Source organism: Culicoides brevitarsis, chromosome 1 (assembly GCF_036172545.1).
Source record: "Culicoides brevitarsis isolate CSIRO-B50_1 chromosome 1, AGI_CSIRO_Cbre_v1, whole genome shotgun sequence".
Lineage (NCBI taxonomy): Eukaryota > Metazoa > Arthropoda > Insecta > Diptera > Ceratopogonidae > Culicoides > Culicoides brevitarsis.
The window spans coordinates 43,335,872-43,355,850 of NC_087085.1; the positions used below are offsets into that span (position 1 = coordinate 43,335,872).

The window sequence follows — 19,979 nt, forward strand, 5'->3', positions numbered from 1 at the left end:
AATCAGTCATGTAAATGTTGTGTCAACCACTACTTTTACTGTAAATACTTCTCTCTCTTCGGTTATTAGCGTACATAATAACGGGGAATTCACTTATATTTATTTGAGTCACCATTTCATTGAAATAGTCAAACGGAGTTATTGATAAATTTTGCTGTCCAAAAAAAAAAATTATTCTTCGAGAATACAATAACGTCAATTTATAATTTCACATGTCCATACAAGTCGTGGTGTCCTAAATTCCAGAAACACCTTTTTTATTGCTTGTTGATGGCGTTCAAGAATACGCGAGAAGCGAACTCGATAAATTATTATGACGTGATTTGATTGTCTCTCGATCGAAGCCAGCGAAACGTTGTTCGGTGAAATGAAAAGAGAAGAAAAAAATTCTTGACACACTAAAAATGTATGCTAAATAACTCCGTTTGTTGCGCACTTAAAGTATGTTAATCCATGTCATAATCGTCATTTTTTATTTTTTTTTTGCTGATAAATTTTGTTACTTCTTCGTTCTTCATTCACGACGATGCAGAAATTAATTGATGAATTTTTTACCTTTTTTTTTGTTCTTTCTTCACTTTTTTTTAATTTTTTTTTCAGCTCACAATTTTCGAACAAATTGATCCGAACGATTTGAATATTCACGATTAACTGAGGAGGCACAGGTAAAACTGAAGAAGACGAAGAAGAAGAAATGAAAAAGAAATGTATAAATTAGCACAAATACTTTCATACGTCGTCGTCGTCGTCGTCGTAGCCGGTAAAATGTATAGATCGAGGTTCGAACGAAGAAATGCTCAAAGCGGAATGTGCGTGTGTCTGTGTTGGTGTTTGTTTATTTATTGCACTTGCAGCAGCAGCGAAGAAGCAGGTAGATAGTCTGTTGTTGATAATGAAAAAGAGACGACGACAAAAAATGAGACAAATCAGGTGATTCATGAGAATTAAGTGAGACACTCAACGCGTCGTCGTTGTGAGATACCGCACGTGAAATTTCAAGAAATTTCTTTATTTTTCTCAATTTTCGTTGCCGATCATTTCCATGAAGCCCATTTTGCTGGCGTAACGAAGGTTTTCCGTGATACGTTGGTTGACAGGTTTTCCGCCGGCTGTGAGAGATAAGGCGTAGAATTCTTTGGAGTTCATATCTTGCTCGAAGAGGTCGGCGAGTTTGGCGCATTCTTCGACAGGGGATGCCATCCAAGGAACTGAAAAAATTAAATAATAAATTTATAATAATAAATTAATAAAAATAATAAATTAATTAAATTTATTTCTGAATTAAATTTTTATTAAAATTGAAAAAAAAAATTTTTTTTTGAGAATTTTTGATTAAAATTGAATTAATTTTTTTTTATAAAAAAAATAAAAATAATTTAATAAAAGAAAAAATTTATAATTTTTAACAAAAAAAAAAAAAAAATTGAAAATTAAATAATTTTTTTTTAAATTCTAAATTTTATTTTATATTCACCAAATTTTGTTTTTAATTTTTTTTTTTAATTTTTTTAAAATATTTATTGATTTTTTTAATTAAAATTAAAATAAAAGGCGAATGAAAAAAAATAAAAATTTTTAATTTTTTAACAAATATTTATTTGATTTTGGGTTAAAATATAACAAATAAAAAAAACATTAAAATAATTTTGAACAATTAGGTATGTTAAGGAAATTTTGCTTAATTTTTTTTTTTACATATTTATTTTTAAAAAAATATTTTTAATTTTAATGTTAAAATTAAAAGAAAAAAATCATTTTAATTTTAATGTTAAAATTAAAAGACAAAAATATTTAATCGATTCTCGGCTAAGATAAAAATTAAAGATGAGGGAAAAATGTTGAAAAATAAAAAAAAATATTTTTAATGAATTTGGATTCATTTTTTTTAAATATTCAATTAAATATATTTTTGATTTTTGGGTAATATTATTATAATAAAAGAAAAAAAAAATAGAAAATATTTAACAAAAAAAAATAAAAATTATAAATAAAAAATTTTCAAAAATATATTTTTGAATTTAATGTTTGAAGTAAAAATTTAAAGAAAAGATGACTAAAAAAAATATTTTTTTAAATTAATTTAATATAATTTAATGAGTGGGAAAAAATTAAAAATTTTTGAAAATTACTTTTAGATAACTTTATTTTTATATTTTTTTTTCATATTTAATTTTTAAAAAAGTTTAATTTAAATATTTCACGATTTTGGGTTAAAATAATACTTTATTAAAATTAAGAAAAGAAAAATTAAATGAAAAATTTTTTTCAAGTCTAATTTCTAAATGAAATTTAAAAACATCAGTTAAGAAAAATACTTAAAATTAATTTTTTAAAATAAATAAATAATAAATAAATAAAAAAAAATTAAATTAAACATAAATTTTTAAAATATTAAATTAAAAATAAATAATTAAAAACTTACCAAAATGAATGGAAACCATGACTCCATAAAAAGCAAATTCTTTAAAATGATTGAAAAAATTATTCCAACTAAAAAAAAAATATAATAAAATTTTATTAAATATTTTTTTGTGAATTAAAAACAAAAAAAAATCTTAAAAACTCACTTATAAGCTTCCAACCTCGAATCATTTTTCTCACAATTCAACAACTCCGCCATCGCTTCAATTAACGTCGAATGATAATGCTTCAACATAGTCATCATCAATCCAGCTCTAATAAATTCCGGTTTCATATTCATAAAATAATTAAATGCCAAATCAATTGCTGGCGATCCGTATCTCACTTCTTGAAAATCAATCATGCGAAAATCAACTGGAATTTCACTCCCATGCTTCTTTTCATATTTAAACAGAACATTATTACGATTAAAATCTCCATGAAGAATGGCGCTAAAAACGGGATCTTGTCGACGAAAACGTTCCATCAGCTTCAAAGGCGTTTTCGCATAACGTTTCTTGAAAATCAAAATATTTCTCTTGAAATCCTCAGAATCCAACTCTTCAGGATTTGCTTCAAGATATTCGAAAATTCTATCCATGGCAACTTCGTACATGGCATCGTACAAACAACGCCCATTTTCGCGCTCAAATCCTAACGGAACAATTCCCGCCATTAATTTGTCGAGATCGGGATCTCGGTTTACGCGCATTGCATACGAAAAGGCGTGATATTGAGCGATCGCTTTCGTCATGATCGTAAGTTCTTCGGGCGTTAAATCGATGCGATGGGAGGCAAGACGAAACCCTGAAGGACGAAGATTTTCCAAAACGAGCAAAGTTTCCTTTTCGTTACTGAGTTGCGGATAAAATCCGACTTCGGAGAGAAAAATGGCGGGACACCAAAGAGTCGGATGGATCGTTTTCAGGTTTGAACGGAATTTTTGGAGAAAAGTTGGAATGACGTCGCGATAAATGTAGACTTCGTTGATGAATTGAACGTCAGCTCGAACGAGATCTCGCATGCGAGATGCAGGTTTCATGAGTTTAACAATCACTTTTTGCTCAATTTGTTTTCTAAGAATATTTTTTTTAGAAAAAAAACATTTTTTTATTAAAAATTAATTTTTACCCGTTATCCTCGAACAATAAGTTCAAAAAAACAATTGTTCCCATGAATCCATCGACATGATTTTCGGTTTCTGCTTTTGCTGAAACTAATTTTAAAGATTTTAGTTCTGGATTTGAAGCTAAAATCTTTGGAACGACAATTTCCTCCGAAAATTTTATCTCTTTTTCGAACTTAGACATCTTTTCTACACGAAATTTCAATTGAAACTGATGAATTTGCTGATTAATTAAAGGCACTTTTGGCAAATTTGCTATTTACATTTCCTTATCTTGAGATAAATTACTTCAAAATCAAGGACAAATCTCTTTACCGGTGTAAATAACTGTAAATATTGTTGATAAGAAACAGCTGATGAAGTCCCAAAGCAAATTTTAAAAGGAGTTTTTGAACTTTCATAAAAAATCGATAGATGGCGCTCAAAACAAAGGTTTCTGAAAATGAGACGATTAAAAGTGATAATATTCATCAATTTCATTCGTCTCAACTTTTGAATTAATCAACCGTTAATTTTTATTCATCACATTTTTCGAAAATTTTCATGAATCCAATATCGCTGGCATGACGAATTATGCGTGTAATGCGATCATTGACAGGATCTCCTCCGCAAATGAGACAAATTTGGCGATAATCTTCGGAATAAACGTCTTTTTCCCATGCAGCAGTTAATTTTTCGCATTCTTCTTCGGAACAAATCATCCAAGGAACTGAAAAAATTAAAATAAAATTTTAAAAAAAATTTTTCCAACAAGAAAATGAAAGAAATTTACTGAATAAGACAGCAACCATCGCTCCATAGAGTCCAAATTGTTTAAAATGATGGAAAAATGGCTCCCAACTGTAAGTAAAAATTTAAGTTATGAAAAGTTTTTTTTTTCAAAAATTAAGAAAATTATTTTTAAAACTTAATTTTGTTCTTTTTTTCACTCAAAGTTTAAAGAAAAAAATTAAATAAATAAAATTTTTTAAAAAAAATTATTAAATCTTATTTTAAAGAAAAATATTTTAATTTACGAATAAATTTAATAAATAATTTTAAATTAAAATAAAAAAAATATATTTCAAAATTAAAAAAAAAATTATTGTATAATTAATCAGAATAAAATTTATTTTTTTTACTTTAAAAAATTAGGATTGTAAAATTTGGAAACTTATTTTTTTTAAGATAAAATTTAATATTTAGCAGTTTTAGAATAATTTCAGTTTTTTTTTAAAATTAAATTAAAAAAATATATAAATAATAGAAAATAATATTTTATCGAAAAAATTAAAATTTTGAAATTTTTTTTAAAAAATTATTATTTTTTTAATTTTTTTCTCTCAAATTTTAAAAAAATAAAGTATATATAAAATCTTATCTTAAAAAAATATTTTTATTTAAGAGTAATTTTTTAAAATTAAATTTAAATTATTTAGAAGATTTTTAAAATAAAAATTAAATTTATTTTTTTTTACTTTAAAAAACAATTTTGAATAATTTTTCAACTTATTATTATTTTTTAACTTATTCAGATTATTATTTTTAGATCTAATTTTATTTTTAGCAGCTTTAGAATAATAAAAAATTTATTCATTAACAATTTTTTTAAAAAATTAAAAAAATTAATTTTATCAAAAAAATTAAAATTCAATTTTTAAAAAATTATTTTTTTAATGCCAAAATATTTTTTAAAAATTTTCAGATTCAATTCTTACCGATAATCCTTCAACTTTTCATCATCTTCATCAACTTCAAGCAACTCTGCCAACGATTTCATCAAATGCTCATGATAAAATTTCACCAAAGTCATCAACAATCCCTTTTCCATTGCCTCAACTTCCATATTCATAAACAAAAAGAACGAAACATCGATTGCCGGAGTTCCGTAACGCACTTCTTGAAAGTCAATAAACCTCAAATCCGTCACTTGATCGCCTTCGTACTTGAAAAGAACATTATTTCTGTTGTAATCTCCATGCAGAATGACGGAATACTTTTCATCGTCGCGCAAAAAACTTTGCATCAACGCACTTGGTTTCTCTCCATAAAGTTTTTTGAAATTTTCAATGTCTTTTTTGAACGAATTTGAATTTAATTCGTTTGGATTCTCATCCAAATACATCAAAAGTCGATCAACAGCAACTTTGTACGTGACATCTGGCATCGTCGGAGTCTCTTGATCTTCTTTCGTGAACGGAACGGGAGTCAAATGAGATTTAAGCTCATCTAAAGTTGGATCTTTGTTGATTCGCAAGGCATAGGAACAGGCATGATACTGCGCAATGGCTTTGCACATCAAACGAAGCTCCGATTCTGACAACGTTGATCGATTTCCGAGACGATATCCCAAAGGAGTTAAATTTTCCATCGCAAGAAGCGTTTCAGTCACGGGACTTAGCTCCGGATAAATTCCGCTTTCGGCGAGAAAAACTCTCGGACTCCATAATTGAGGATCGATAGTTTTGAATTTTCGTTGAAATTTCGCCAAAAAAGTCGGAATCACGTCGCTGTAGATAAAAAGTTCGTTTTTAAACATAAAATCCGAGTCCATTTTGGTTCGCATCTCCGATGGAGGTTTCATCAGTTTTACCACAAATTGTCGCTTGATGTTGTTTTCGAACTCAACATTCACGAAAATTATGTTTCCCATAAAGCCGTCAATTTGTTTGTTTTGATCGACTTGACATTTTACGAGTTTTAAATTTTTTAAATCTGGATTTTTTGCCAAGATTTTTGGAATTATCACTTTTTCTGTGAATTTTATTTGATTTTCCATTTTTAATTTTTTTTTATTTTTTTTTTTACAGAAAAATTGTTCACTTGATGACAGATACTCGTTGAATGATACTCACAAAAGTTGATGAATGAGACTCGTATTTAATTGAGTTTAAATTATCTTTTATCAAATCAGCTGTTTTCAGTGTCGATGGAACACGTCGTTGAGCTGTGGAATGGTGTAAAATTATATAGATAGTGACATCGACCTTGATGGTTTCTGTAACCTATGATCAATTTATTTGTTTATTATTTTTGATAAATACTAAATTATTAGTAAATTTTTATATTTTGTTTAAAAAAAATTAGAGTAATTTTTGTCTTCAGATTTTTTTTGTTAATAAAAATTTAGAAATAATTTTCACGTGATTTTATTTGTTTAAATTTTAATTTTAAATAATTTTTTTAATGTTTAAAATATCTTAAAATTTGATGAAATTATTTTTTTTTACTTTTTTTATGAAGATTTTCATTTTTTTAATTTCTCAATTAAATATTCTTTATTGTTCAAATTTAAAAAAAAATAATAATAAAATAAATTAAAAAAATAATTAAAAATAAAATAAAAAAAATTAAAAATAAAATAAAAAAATACAATAATTAAAATTGAATTCTTTTAAAACAAATTTCTCTTAAAATCAACTTTAATTTTTTTAAATATTTTTTTTTTATATTTTTTTAACTATCAATTAATAAAATTAATTTTTTATAATTAATTATTTTTTCAATTTTTTTAATTTATGGTTTTTAATTTCTCAATTAAATATTTTTTTGTTTAAAATTTAAAAAAAAAATAATAAATAAATAATTTAAAATTAAATAATTTTATTAAAAACAATTTTATTTATTTTTTTAATAATTTTATTTTTTAAATAATTTTTAATTAAATTAATAAGATTAATTTTTTAATTTAATTTTTCCTAAAATTTTATCTCTTTGTATAATTTTAGAACTTATTTTTTTTTTAAAACGTGACATTAAGCAAATATTTAAGTTACCTTCGAGAGACATGCAAATTTTTATCAGTCAGACACTTATCTCGACAGATTATTTCTCTTGCGACTTTCTTGCATATCATTATTTGGAGCTAAAGTGAGCGTAATGTGCACTTTTATGCATTTCACTTCGACATATCAATAAGCAGTTAAATCTGATTTTACGATTTTTATAGTTCTTATGTGACTTCTTTTCCTTTTTACTCTCTCGATATTCATGATAATCAGATAAAAAGCTGAAAGCTCAAAGAAATTTTTTTCATGAAATTTACATTTTTGTTTAGAATGTTTTTTTTCGATCTATTTAAAAAATCCAAATTTTTGTATTATTTTGTTTCAAATCATTAAAAAGAACTTAAACTTAAAAATAAATTAAAATGTTTAGTTTTCATTTGTCAAAAAATTGAATTCTGTATGAATTTAGTTTTAATTTTTCTTGTTTTTACTTTGTAGATTATTATCAAATTAATAACTTTGTTTGGATTTGTTTTTTTTTCCGAATTTCAATTTTTGTTTTATCTTGTTTTGAATCATTAACAAAAAAATAGATTAAATTGCAATTTTTTTCTCATTTTCTTAAATCTTGTTTGTTATCTAAAATATTGTTCGTCAATAATTTCTATTTTCGCAAAATTTTGTTTTCAGTCGCAAAATGGCATTTGACCTTAAAAGCCTTATATTTTTCTTTTTGGTCACTTCTTCGGTGACTTCTCTCAATATGTTCAAAGATCGTATGAAATTTCAGATGAAAGATCTTCGTTGTGAAAATTTAAATCCAACAATCTACAATGGATCAGTTAAATGTTCGATCAAGCCAACGCGTAATGGCCATGGCATAACGAACGTTCGCTATACTTACGGAAAACCTTGCAACGATTTGTGGGTTCAAGTCAAACTTTTCTACAGATATCCAACGGGAACAAAATTCCATCCGTGGATGTTCGACTACGATCGAGATATTTGTGCAGTAGGCGATGAAGTTTCTCAACTTAAAGGAATGTCAGGACTTTTAGCAAAAAGTTTGATCTCATTTGCTCCCGGATTGATACACAAGTGTCCCTATATTGGCGAAGAAGGATTAAAAGATGGAAATGTCGATCAAATCATGAGTAACGCAATACCGCAAATTTTTCCAACTGGCTTTTATAAGTTGTTGTTGCGATTTCATTTGGCAAATAACGATACTTTTTTGAATGTTTGGTTGACTGCTAAAGTTGATGCTCAGGATCCCATGAAAGCTTATGTGATGTGAATTTCATAAAACTACCTGATCTTAACATTTTGAGGTTATGTTCAAAATTCGTTTTTGAGGTTATGTTAAAATTTTTTTGAGGTTAGTTTTGATCTATCAATAAAAATTTCATTTTGACAAAGTTTGAACCAAAAACCATTAAAAAATTTGAATTTTTGCTATAATGTAGTTCAGTAGTAATTATTTTTACCAATAGCTTTGTAGTTTGTTATCTTGAGATATGATCTAAGCTTTGTTTATTTTGGCACCATAAAATCATATAACGTTTAGTTAAGCAGTTTTGTTCAAATTTTTAGTATACAAAGTAATATGGAAGAGAAAATGTTATTTAAAAATTGTTTAAAGTACATTAAAGAAGACTTACCTGAAAAAATTTTAGAAAATAATGAATTTAAAGATCATTCATTGATTTCATGGGATGTAAAAACATCAATTAATGACTTTGGATTCATGTCAACTATCATGATTGGAGAATTAACAACTCTTGATAAGCACAAAAAGTAAGTCTTAAGTATTTTTTTTTTAACAAAATTAGTAAAATATTTCATTTTAGAGAAAAAATATTTCAATTTATCATCAAAAAAATGCTTGAAGGAAATGAAGATTTTCGTAAAAAGTCAAAATCTTACATTCAATTCCAAAATGAAATTTACTTGTACGAGAAGATTCTTCCGTTCTTCAAAAATTTCCTAAAAAACAAAGAAACTACGTTCAATCCTGATAATTGGATACCAAAAACTTACGTGAATATTTGTTTAGAAACTTCTAACGTCCAGCGAGAGACAATTTTAGTACAAGAGAATTTGAAAGCTTCCGGATTCAGCACTTTTGAAAAGTTGTATTTAACTGAATCGCATTTTGATTTGATGATTGACAACTTGGCGCAATTCCATTCCGTCTCATTAGCTTTAAAAATAAGCAAAAATCAGAAATTCACGAATTTAGTTAAAAACTTGAAGCCTCTCAGTTTTGAAGATCCTAATGGCGAAAAATGCGTTTATGATGTTCTGCATGAAATTTCTACAACTCGTCTCTTCAAGAACGTACTTGAAGCACAAAACCTTGATGAAAAAGTCTTAAGGGATGTTCAACAACTCCAAAGAAAAGTAGGTTCAAGTCCCGTTAAACTTTTCGATACTTTCCGTGAAATTGATGACTTTTCAGTAATCGTTCATGGCGACTTCAATCGAAACAACTTGATGTTCAAACAAGATTCTAACTTTTTAGAGATGCGAATGATCGATTTTCAACAAGTTCGTTTCGCAAGTCCCTGTTTGGATTTGGCTTTCTTCATGTATGTCAACATTGATCCAGCAGAAAGGAACAAATTATGGGAAAAATTGCTTTTGAAATATCATGAGAAGCTTTTGACTTACATCACGGAAATATTAAAAATTGAAAAAGATGATTTCCGATTGAAACCATTGAATTTGGAAAATTTCCTCGAACACTGTAAGAAAAAATTTCTTTATGGTTTATTGATAACTGTTAGTTTCACTCCGTGGCTCATTGCTCCTCAAGCTGAAACCCAAAAGGTTGGAAAATTATTTCAAGCTAATATGTTTGACGTAAAATATCGAGAATTTGCACTTCACGTAGGCGGTGAAAAGGCAAATAGGCGAATGGTTGAAGATGTTCAACATGCAAGTCGAATGGGTTATTTCGATATTTGCTATGAGTAATAATAATTATCTTCCGGGAAAAGCATTTCAATAATTTTTTTTTTTGCAAAATATTTCATAAAAAGTAAAATCAATAAATTTGTAAAAAAGGAATATTTTGAGATTTTATCAAAATTTGTTAGTTACTTGACCTCATTTTAAATTTTTGTTTTTTGAATTATAATTAGATTTAGTTCCGGTTATTAAATGTAAAAATTATTGTAGATTTTATCAAACGTAATTACTTTTAAAAATAACGATCAAAATTATAGCTGTAACGTTTCAGAAAAGTTAGTTTAAAAATGAAATTCAACGTCAATTGTCTCATTTTCTGTATTTTTATAACTTCAACGACAACTGCCTTAAATTTATTTAAGGACTCTATGACAATTCAGATCAAAAATCTTCGTTGTGAAAATGTTAATCCAAAAATCTACAATGGATCAGTTAAATGTTCGATCAAACCGAAGCGAAATGATCAAAGTATAACAAATGTTCGTTATACTTACGGAAAACCTTGCAACGATTTGTGGGTTCAAATCAAAATTTTCTACAGATATCCAACGGGAATAAAGTATCAACCGTGGATGATTGATATCGATGAAGATGTTTGTGCAATGGGAGGTATGATTGATAAATTGCGTGGACCAGCGGTTTTTTTGGCAAACGCTCTGCTGAAGTATGCACCCGGATTGATACACAAGTGTCCCTATATTGGCGAAGAAGGATTGAAAGATGCAAATGTTGATGAAATTTTGAGTAATACAATTCCGCAAATTATTCCAAAGGGTTGGTATAAGGCACTGATGCGCTTTCATTTGGCAAATAACGATACATTTCTGAATGTTTGGCTAACTGGTAAATTGGATGCTCGTGATCCCATGAAAGCGTATGATATGGGAAAATAAACAAATTTTTAAAACACGTGATTTGCGATCTTAACTTATAAAGTGAGGTTATGTTTGAGATCTCATTCTGTTTCATTTTCTATAATCCATTTTTCACTTTTTCTCTGTTCAATATTTCAATTTAAAATGCCTCAATAATGTATGAAATTTTTCTTTCATAATTCTGCGAAACTATTCAAGACAATTAAAATCATCTAGAATGAAATAATTATCATGCAATATAAAAGTGAAGTTCGTGGTCGAATCCATTACTTTCCCTCTTTGATCTTCGATCAGACAAGATGCTTTTTATTCGCAACCTCATTCGAAGAGTTAATCGTTACAAAGACGATCATGAAGCCGTTTTCTTTTTCACCAAAACTTGTGAGTACATCAACAAATGGGGATATCCAGTTGGCTTATCGATTCTTGAAGAAAATTTTACGCCTGTGAATCCGAGACTTATATTTCTCGTCATCTTCAATACAGCTTTTGTCTTTTTCAACATCTACTCCGTTTATGTACGGCGCAGCTTAGATATTGTGGAAATTTCTATGAGTTGCGTTCCTTTTGGATTGGCGTTGCAAGGTCTTGTGAAACAAGCAACTTTTTACATGAACTACAAAGAATTGAAAGACATGGTGAATTCTGGCGCTGAATTTTATCATCTTGTGTTATATGAGAAAATGAAGAAAGCTGCTCGAGATTTTATATTTTTTGCAAACATGATCATCATGCATTTCGTTCGTTATGCGTACATTATTGCTGTGGCTTTGACGTTTTTCATTCCGATTATCTACAGTTGTCTTTTTGGAGAAACACGAACTTTGCCATTCGAAGTTGAGATTCCCTTCACTGATATTCAAAACAATTGGGGGCATTATTGGTTGAATTTTTGGTATCAAGCAATGAGTTGCATTTATGTAACGATTGGATTGGTAGCCTGCGATGGAACTTACATAGTTTTGCTAACAAATGCCTTTACTCAACTTGAAAATATATACTTTGAATTGGAAAATTTGGATATCTTAACGCAACATCGGAATGTCGAAAAACAATCAAAAGCCATTTCGGAAAAACTCAACCATATTATTGGATTACATCAAGAGTACTTGAAGTTTATTTCAAGTGTCAATAAGATGTTTTTGTGGCTATTTACTGTCAATATCGTTAGCATGGTTTTTCAAATTGTCATTTCACTTTTCATTACTGTGTCAGCTGTAAGAAGCGTCTTGAACATAACCTCAAAACAAGTTTTAATTTTTTTTTATTTACAGAACACGAAAATTTCCGCGCCAATTTTTACATTACTTGGAACAAGTCAATTGTTATTATGCTGTCTTGTAGGAACTTTATTGGAGAACAAGGTAATGACAGTTTTAGAATTTGTAAATTGCCTTTTCGCTAATTCAATTGTTTCATTTTCAGCATGATAAATTGGTCTTATGCACTTATGATATCTGTTGGTACAATATGAGAATTCAGGAACAGAAGAAGCTTCTTCTTTTGTTGCATGCAACTCAGCGAAAAGTTGTCATCGAATATCGTTTTGGTGCAATGAATATTCCGCTTTTTGTTGAGGTTAAGTATTTGAAATTTTTGAATAAATTATTTTAATTTTTTTCTCATTGTAGATTTACAAGAAGATCTATTCAGGATTGACTATGTTGATGCAAAAGAGAAATATTGATGGAAATTAATATGATTCAATAGTTAATACTTTTAAAATAAAATATCTATTGTTTGAATAAAATCTTAAATCAGTTTCATTACATGATTTGACAACAGAATCGATAATTTTAGTTGCATTTAAACCTTGAATCTAACTTTCCATAATTGTGTTTCAGAGAAAGTATAAACAAATGGTAAATAAACTATAATTAAATTCTTCTAGAGGGTTTTTCCGTGGGAATTTTTGAAAAAGCTTCATTAATGGAAAAAAAGTTATAAAAAGAGAATATCTCTCTCTATTTGCATTAGTTGTAAAAATGTTGTTTATCCTAAATCATATTCGAAATGGTATTCGAAAAATTATTCGTTTCAAGAATGACCATGAAGGTCTGTATTTTTTCACAAAAACTTGTGAGCTCCTCAACAAATGGGCATATATCGTTGGTATAACATGGAAGTTAAGGATCAGAAAAAACTCGGATTTCTTCTTCAGGCGACTCAAAAAGATGTTTCTGTCGAATACTTATTTGGAGTTATGAATATACCGTTTTTTGTTGAAGTATGTACTTTAATGTAATTGAATCTACAATTAAAAAAAAATATTTTTTCTTCAGATTTACAAGAAAATCTATTCAGGATTGACTATGATGATTCAAATGAAAAATGGCAATTAAAATTTACAAAAAAAACTTCTAATCCTTGGAATGCAAGAACTGATTATTTCATTTGTTTTAACGCAAACTTTAATCTTGTGTTCATCATTTTCAATATTTTGTCAATTTATGCAAGACGTCACTTGGATATCGTCGAAATGTCATTAAGTTGTATTCCTCTTGGGATGGGAATTCAAGGACTCGTAAAACTAGCAATTTTTTATTTGAATTACATAGAGCTTAAAGAAATTGCCGAATCGGGATCCTTGTTCCATATTGCAGTTCAATCTGATAAAATCAAGAACATCGCTCGAGATTACGCATTTTTTGCATTTGTCATTATCATATATATTATTCGTTACGCTTATACGGTAGCGGTATATGGAACTCTTTTAATTCCTGTAATTTACAGCAATTTGTTTACCGAAGAGCGTATTCTGGCGTTTGAAGTTAACATTCCTTTCGTAGATTCAAAAACGGATTTTGGATATTGGACTAACTTTGCATATCAGGCCATTGGGGCTTTTTATTGCATTAACGGATTAATTGCGGGTGACGGAACATACATTTTGTCACTGACAAATGCATTTACTCAACTCGAAAACATCTTCTTCGAATTGGAACAATTGAATCTATTGATAGAAAACAAAGAGGAACAGGATGAAGTAGAAGTTTCACAAAAGTTGGATCACATTATTAGCTTACATCAGAAGTATTTGAGCTTCATTGGTGTCGTTAACGAAACATTTCTTGGATTATTTACTGTCAATGTTTTTAGTATGGTTTTTCAAGTTGTAGTTTCACTTTTTATTATGGTTATGGTTTTGCAGTTGTAAGTTGATTGCAAATACTAAATTTTATTAAAACATCTTCTTCGAGTTGGAACATTTAAAAAACAAAGATTTTCAAAAAGCACATTATTAGCTTAAACTTTTTTTTACAGGGTCACAGCAAAATTTCTGCGCCAATTTTTTAAATTGCAAAAATTTTTTTACAGTACATGCTTGGAACAACTCAATTGTTACTTTGCTGCTTCGCTGGAACTCTTTTGGATAATAAAGTATTTTCATGTGTCAATTTGACAGTTTTAAAATTTGTAAATTACCTTTCCGCTAATTCAATTGTTTCATTTTTAGCATGATAAATTGATAGAATGCACTTATGACATCTGTTGGTATAACATGAAAATTAAGGATCAGAAAAAACTCGGATTTCTTCTTCAGGCGACTCAAAAAGAAGTTTCTGTCGAATACTTGTTCGGAGTTTTGAATATACCGCTTTTTGTTGAAGTATGTACTTTACAGTATTTGAATCTGAAATTAAAAAAAAATTGTTTTTTTCAGATTTACAAGAAAATCTATTCAGGATTGACTATGATGATTCAAATGAAAAATGGTAATTAAAATTAAAATAACAATGTATTCAATTAAAAGCTTGCAATAAAAATCACGCTTTTCAAACCTAACCTCAAATTATTTCATTTTCAAATTTTAACATGTTCCTATTTCTTAAAAAAATTATCGATAAATTTCATTTCATATTGATCTTAATTTTTATATGCGTCATATTGATTCGAAGAAAATATTTATCAGCTGCAATTAAAAAGTTCTGCAAGGATTTTGCGTGGGAATTTTTGCAATAAATGTAATTAACGTAATATGTAATAAAAAGGGAGTTTTAAACACAACATGCATCAGTTGCAAAAATGTTGTTCATTCGAAATCGTATTCGGAGAATCATTCGGTTCAAAGATGCGGTTCTCGGTTCTCTTTATTTTTTGAAGTCCTTTTTTTTTGAAGAAAAAAATTAAACTAATTTAGCTTTTCGCTTGAATTGAAGTTCACTTGCTTACTCAATAACCAATCAACGAGGCAAATCAATTATCAGAAGTTCATTACAATTTTCGAGGAACCATTACGAGGCAAAAATCATGTTATAAAAGGGAAAGTTTTAACCTACTCATCAGTTAGTAGTAAAATGCTGTTATTTCAAAATAGTATCCGGAAGATTATTCGTTTTAAAAACGATAATACCGCAGAGTATTTTTACTCCAAAACTTGTGAGCTCCTCAAAAAATGGTCTTATTTCGTGGGCTTGGATGTCATCAAAGAAAACTATTCTCCTGTAAATACAAGATTGTTCCTTCTTGTATTGTTCAATTCATCTCTCATTGTATTCAACATAACTTCTCTTTATGAAAGACGCTCTCTGGGCATCGTCGAAATTTCATTAAGTTGTATTCCTCTTGGAACGTTGTTTCAAGGTATCGCTAAACAACTTACCTTTTGTTTGAACCATACCGACATGAAAAATCTCGTGGATTCAGGAGCAATGTTTTATAATTCGCTAAAATACGACAAAATGAAAGGCAAAGCTCGTGATTACGCTTTCTTTGGTTATATGGTCTTTAACCATTTCATCCGTTATGCGTATATTTTTGCAGTTCTTGTAGTCCTTTTGACTCCAATGATCTACGTTAACTTTTTCGGTGCGGAGAAAATTTTAGCTTATGAAGTGAATATACCATTAATAGATGCAAAATCGGACTACGGATATTGGATAAATTTTGCAAATCATTCTGTGGCTTCTGCTTATTACATTATTGGTTTGGTAGCGGGTGATGGAATTTACATAATGTTACTTACAAATGCATTTACTCAGCTTGAAAATATCTACTTTGAGTTGGAAAATTTGGATTCGTTGACTCGTAAGTCAAACAAAAAAATGAAGAAACAAAAAGTTCGAGATCAAATTAAAGACCAAACCAAAACTCAAGTAGAACAGAAAGATATTGATAAAGAGATTTCTGAAAAGTTGAATCACATTATTGAATTGCATCAAAACTACTTGAGTTTCATAAAACAAGTTAACGAAATATTTCTCGGATTATTCACTGTCAATGTTTTTACTATGGTTTTTCAAATTGTAGTTTCACTCTTTATTGTCGTGGTTTCAGTTGTATGTAAAAATCTTATCAAATATGTTTAAATCTTACCAAAAATAAATTTTTTAGGGCACCATTTTATCTGCACCAATTTTCGCGCTGCTTGGATCAACTCAATTGTTACTTAGCTGTACTGTTGGAACTCTTTTGGATAAAAAAGTAATTTTCATTTGACAGTTTTGAAATTTGTAAATTGCCTTTTCGCTAATTCAATTGTTTCATTTTCAGCATGACAAATTGATAGAATGCACTTACGACATCTGTTGGTACAATATGAAAGTTGAGGAACAGAAAAAGGTTAAATTTTTACTTCAAGCGACTCAACAAGAAGTATTCATCGGGTATGCGTTTGGAGCTTTGAATATTCCGCTTTTTGTAGAGGTAAAAATACCTGAAAATTAAAAAAAAAATAAAACTAATAAAAATTATTTTTTTAGATTTACAAAAAAATCTACTCGGGTCTTACGATGTTGATGCAAAAGAAGAATTCTGTTTAAAAAAATATTTTCAATAATTCATATTCGATACTTCTAGAATGTTAGCTCATCTGCTTACTTAATAACCAATCAACAGCGCGTTTTCAGTGCACGATATATTATTAAAAAATCAATTCAACAGGCTATGGATTTAGATAATTGTTATGGAAAATTTTTCAGAGCGATGATTCTCGAAATTTTTTCAAACAATTTCAAGTTCATGTAAAAATCAATCAACTTTCAACTTTTTCTCATGGAAATCAATAAATGAACTTTCCCATTTAAAAAAATTGTTTTTAAATTAACTTTAATGAGTTTTGATAATTTTTGTAGCCTTCATTAATTTTAAGAATAACGAAAATAACTTTCAAAGCTGTGCAATATATTTTTTGAAAGCATTTTTCTACTTGAAAGCAAATCCCATAATTTTCAAAAGTTTGCTTCTTATTCAGCGCGATTTACCAACATCATCAATCCAGAATAGATTTTCTTGTAAATCTAAAATAAAAAAAAAAATTAAAAAAATTCATTAAAAATTTTTTTTTACCTCCATGAAAAGTGGCAAATTTAGTCTGCCAAACAAGTATTCAATGTAAATGTCTTGTTGAGTAGCTTGAAGCATCAATTTGACTTTCATCCGTTCAGTTATTTCCATGTTGTACCAACAAATATCGTAAGTAGCTCGAACAAGTTTTTCATGTTTAGATTCGAGAGCTGTTCCAACAGCGCAAATGATAAAAAGTTGACTTGTTCCCGTAAAAACCAAAATTGGGGCGCAGATTTTCGTGTTCTGAAATTTAGTTTAAAAAATTAAAATTAAAGTTTCAGAAATTTTTTTAAAATTTTTTGTTCAGAATTTCGAAGAAAAAAAATTAATTTACAAATTGAGGAGTACAAAAATGTGAAATATTCAAATTTGTGATATAGATCAAAATTCATGAAAAATAAAAAAAATAATTCCTAAAAAATAAAAATTTGAAAATTGACGAGGAAAAAAATAAAAAATATTTAAATTTGTGAAAAAAATGAAAATTAATGAAAAATAAAAAAATAATTATTTTAAATAAAAAATTGTCAATGAGGAGTATAAAAATGTGAAATTTGCCGAAATTCGATAAAAATTTAAAAAAATCGATAAATAAAAATAAAAATTACAATGAGGAGTACTAAATTGTGAATTGAGGAGTATAAAAATGTAAAATATTGAAATTTGTGAAATAAATCAAAATTAAAAAAATTACTAAAAATGAAAAATTGAAAATGAGAAATATTAAATTGTAAATTGAGGAGTATAAAAATGTGAAATTTGCCAAAATTTTATAAAAATTTAAAAAAAATAATTAATAAAAATAAAAAAATAACGATGAGGAGTATAAAAATGTGAAATTTGCCGAAATTCGATAAAAATTTAAAAAAATCGATAAATAAAAATAAAAAATTACAATGAGGAGTATTAAATTGTGAATTGAGGAGTATAAAAATGTGAAATAAAATATAAAAATTACTTACGACAGTTACAATTACAAATAAGGCAACCACAATTTGATAAACCATCGTAACAATATTGACCGAAAAGTAAGGTAAGAACATTTCGTTCAAATGTTGTATGAACCTAAAATTCAAAAAATTAAATTTTAGCTAAAATTTTTTAATTTTATTCTTACTTGATGTACTTTTGATGCAACTTCAAGACCTGTTTCAATTTTTCCCGAACTTCCTTTGGATCATTTGTCGTCTCATTTTCTACCAATCGATTCAAATTCTCCAATTCAAAGAAAATATTCTCCAATTGCGTAAAAGCATTCAACAACAAAGCCAAATAAAATCCATCGCTGGCTTGCAATCCGACAAGTTCATAAGCCGCCGCATTACAAATATACAAAAAATTGATCCAATAACCTTGCTCCGTGTTTTTATCGATAAAGGGCAACTCAATTTCAAGGGGAAGTTCTCTTGGCTTTCCCGTGAAAAAGCTCAAGATACTCGGAGCCCAAACAGCGAGAAATACAGCCCCAATGTAAGCGTATCGCAGAAAATGCATGATGAACATCCATCCATAAAATGCAATATCTCGAGCTATTTTTTTGATTTTTTCGCCTTGCAGTTCGTTATAAAGAGCAATTCCCGATTCCGTAATTCCTATGATCTCCTTTCGATGTTTAGCAAAAGTGTATTGCTTAATGAGTCCTTGCAACGTCATCCCGATCGTCACAGAGCTGATAAAAACTTCAACCATGCCCAAAGAAGTTCGTTGAATAACCGAGTAAATGTTGACAAAGGTGAAAATTATGTTAAAAAGTGTCAAGTAAATCAACCGAAAATTCACAACTTTGTAATCAGGACTGAGAATCGACAAGCCACAAAGATAGCCCCAACGATTGCAACTCGAGAGCGCAGCTTCGAAGAAATAAAATGCAGTTCGCTCATTTTTGAAACGTTCCAACTTTGCAAAGTAAGTTTTGAAAAATCCCATTTTTTTATTTTAATTAGCTTTCAGATTAATGAACGATCGAAGAATGAGCTGAAAATTGCATGAGGCAATATTTTATAGTTAAACTGTTGCAAAAAGGCGATCTGAATATTTGATGAGTGAAACATTATTGACGTAAAAGACAAAATTGGCCAATAATTAATGCAAAAGAGGAAATTTCGAGATAGAAAATTATCAGGCGTCTCCATTCCAAAGAAATTTTGAATGCTAAGTATTTTATTGGTTCGTGTTCAAAAGGATCGTAAGTGTCAAATTTTCGAATATGTGAGTTTTAATAGCAAAATAATTTTTATGTTAAGTTGTTTTTTAATTTTCTATGTTTAAAATTTAATTTATAAAATTCTAAAATAATTATAAAATAATAATTATTAAAATAATTCTCTTTATAAAATAAAAAAAAATTAATTTAACGTAGAAAAATTATTTAATCCATAAAAAATTAATTTTTGAGAATTGAAATAAAAAAAAATTAATTAAAAAATTTTTAATTTTTAATAATTTTTTTAAAAATATTTTAATTAAGTTACATTTTAATTTATTTAAAAAAAAATTCAAAAATAAAATATCAAAAATTATTTTAAAATTTAAGATTTAATTTTTTTAATAAATTATATTAATTAAATAATTATTTTTTTTTAATTTATTAGTTAATTTTTATTAATTAAT

At 27.7% G+C, this 19,979-nt stretch overlaps 6 protein-coding genes across 6 annotated transcripts; 3 read left to right on the forward strand and 3 right to left on the reverse strand.

Moving 5' to 3' along the window:
* Positions 1–951: 951 nt before the first annotated feature.
* LOC134837381 (uncharacterized) lies at positions 952–3,830 on the reverse strand. The gene is made up of 4 exons (XM_063852752.1): positions 3,532–3,830; positions 2,568–3,476; positions 2,423–2,490; positions 952–1,208 (listed from the first exon to the last, which is right to left on the reverse strand). The coding sequence occupies exons 1-4, from the start codon at positions 3,708–3,710 to the stop codon at positions 1,018–1,020; spliced, it is 1,347 nt and encodes a 448-aa protein (XP_063708822.1). The 5' UTR covers positions 3,711–3,830; the 3' UTR covers positions 952–1,017.
* Positions 3,831–4,001: 171 nt separating this feature from the next.
* Positions 4,002–6,305, reverse strand: LOC134838180 (uncharacterized). The gene is made up of 3 exons (XM_063853655.1): positions 5,224–6,305; positions 4,299–4,366; positions 4,002–4,235 (listed from the first exon to the last, which is right to left on the reverse strand). The coding sequence occupies exons 1-3, from the start codon at positions 6,282–6,284 to the stop codon at positions 4,042–4,044; spliced, it is 1,323 nt and encodes a 440-aa protein (XP_063709725.1). The 5' UTR covers positions 6,285–6,305; the 3' UTR covers positions 4,002–4,041.
* Positions 6,306–9,114: 2,809 nt separating this feature from the next.
* Positions 9,115–10,212, forward strand: LOC134837891 (uncharacterized). The gene has a single exon (XM_063853283.1). It carries the CDS (start codon positions 9,115–9,117, stop codon positions 10,210–10,212), a length of 1,098 nt encoding a protein of 365 aa, XP_063709353.1.
* A 1,168-nt stretch (positions 10,213–11,380) lies between these two features.
* LOC134837892 (putative odorant receptor 83c) lies at positions 11,381–12,778 on the forward strand. The gene is made up of 4 exons (XM_063853284.1): positions 11,381–12,298; positions 12,356–12,445; positions 12,507–12,659; positions 12,713–12,778. The coding sequence occupies exons 1-4, from the start codon at positions 11,381–11,383 to the stop codon at positions 12,776–12,778; spliced, it is 1,227 nt and encodes a 408-aa protein (XP_063709354.1).
* Positions 12,779–14,402: 1,624 nt separating this feature from the next.
* On the forward strand, positions 14,403–16,843 carry LOC134837893 (uncharacterized). Its single transcript, XM_063853285.1, has 7 exons — positions 14,403–14,462; positions 14,539–14,691; positions 14,746–14,797; positions 15,441–16,360; positions 16,416–16,505; positions 16,575–16,727; positions 16,784–16,843. The coding sequence occupies exons 1-7, from the start codon at positions 14,403–14,405 to the stop codon at positions 16,841–16,843; spliced, it is 1,488 nt and encodes a 495-aa protein (XP_063709355.1).
* Positions 16,844–17,266: 423 nt separating this feature from the next.
* Positions 17,267–19,295, reverse strand: LOC134837894 (odorant receptor 22c-like). Its single transcript, XM_063853287.1, has 4 exons — positions 18,487–19,295; positions 18,332–18,434; positions 17,370–17,612; positions 17,267–17,320 (listed from the first exon to the last, which is right to left on the reverse strand). Exons 1-4 carry the CDS (start codon positions 19,293–19,295, stop codon positions 17,267–17,269), a joined length of 1,209 nt encoding a protein of 402 aa, XP_063709357.1.
* Positions 19,296–19,979: the final 684 nt, after the last annotated feature.

Bases quoted from the DNA above. Each gene is read 5' to 3' on its own strand.
- LOC134837381 (XM_063852752.1), bottom strand. From the start codon at position 3,710: ATGTCTAAGTTCGAAAAAGAGATAAAATTTTCGGAGGAAATTGTCGTT. The intron at 2,491-2,567 runs GTGAGTTTTTAA...TTTTTTTTTTAG, and splicing joins TCGAGGTTGGAAGCTTATAA to TTGGAATAATTTTTTCAATC. The intron at 1,209-2,422 runs GTAAGTTTTTAA...TAATTTTTTCAG, and splicing joins CATGGTTTCCATTCATTTTG to TTCCTTGGATGGCATCCCCT.
- LOC134837892 (XM_063853284.1), top strand. From the start codon at position 11,381: ATGCTTTTTATTCGCAACCTCATTCGAAGAGTTAATCGTTACAAAGAC. The intron at 12,299-12,355 runs GTAAGAAGCGTC...TTTTATTTACAG, and splicing joins TTTTCATTACTGTGTCAGCT to AACACGAAAATTTCCGCGCC. The intron at 12,446-12,506 runs GTAATGACAGTT...TTTCATTTTCAG, and splicing joins GAACTTTATTGGAGAACAAG to CATGATAAATTGGTCTTATG.
- LOC134837893 (XM_063853285.1), top strand. From the start codon at position 14,403: ATGCTTGGAACAACTCAATTGTTACTTTGCTGCTTCGCTGGAACTCTT. The intron at 14,463-14,538 runs GTATTTTCATGT...TTTCATTTTTAG, and splicing joins GAACTCTTTTGGATAATAAA to CATGATAAATTGATAGAATG. The intron at 14,798-15,440 runs GTAATTAAAATT...ATAATACCGCAG, and splicing joins GATGATTCAAATGAAAAATG to AGTATTTTTACTCCAAAACT.
- LOC134837891 (XM_063853283.1), top strand. From the start codon at position 9,115: ATGCTTGAAGGAAATGAAGATTTTCGTAAAAAGTCAAAATCTTACATT.
- LOC134837894 (XM_063853287.1), bottom strand. From the start codon at position 19,295: ATGGGATTTTTCAAAACTTACTTTGCAAAGTTGGAACGTTTCAAAAAT. The intron at 18,435-18,486 runs GTAAGAATAAAA...TTTGAATTTTAG, and splicing joins TTGCATCAAAAGTACATCAA to GTTCATACAACATTTGAACG. The intron at 17,613-18,331 runs GTAAGTAATTTT...ACTAAATTTCAG, and splicing joins TATTTGTAATTGTAACTGTC to AACACGAAAATCTGCGCCCC.
- LOC134838180 (XM_063853655.1), bottom strand. From the start codon at position 6,284: ATGGAAAATCAAATAAAATTCACAGAAAAAGTGATAATTCCAAAAATC. The intron at 4,367-5,223 runs GTAAGAATTGAA...TTTTACTTACAG, and splicing joins GAAAAGTTGAAGGATTATCG to TTGGGAGCCATTTTTCCATC. The intron at 4,236-4,298 runs GTAAATTTCTTT...TAATTTTTTCAG, and splicing joins GATGGTTGCTGTCTTATTCA to TTCCTTGGATGATTTGTTCC.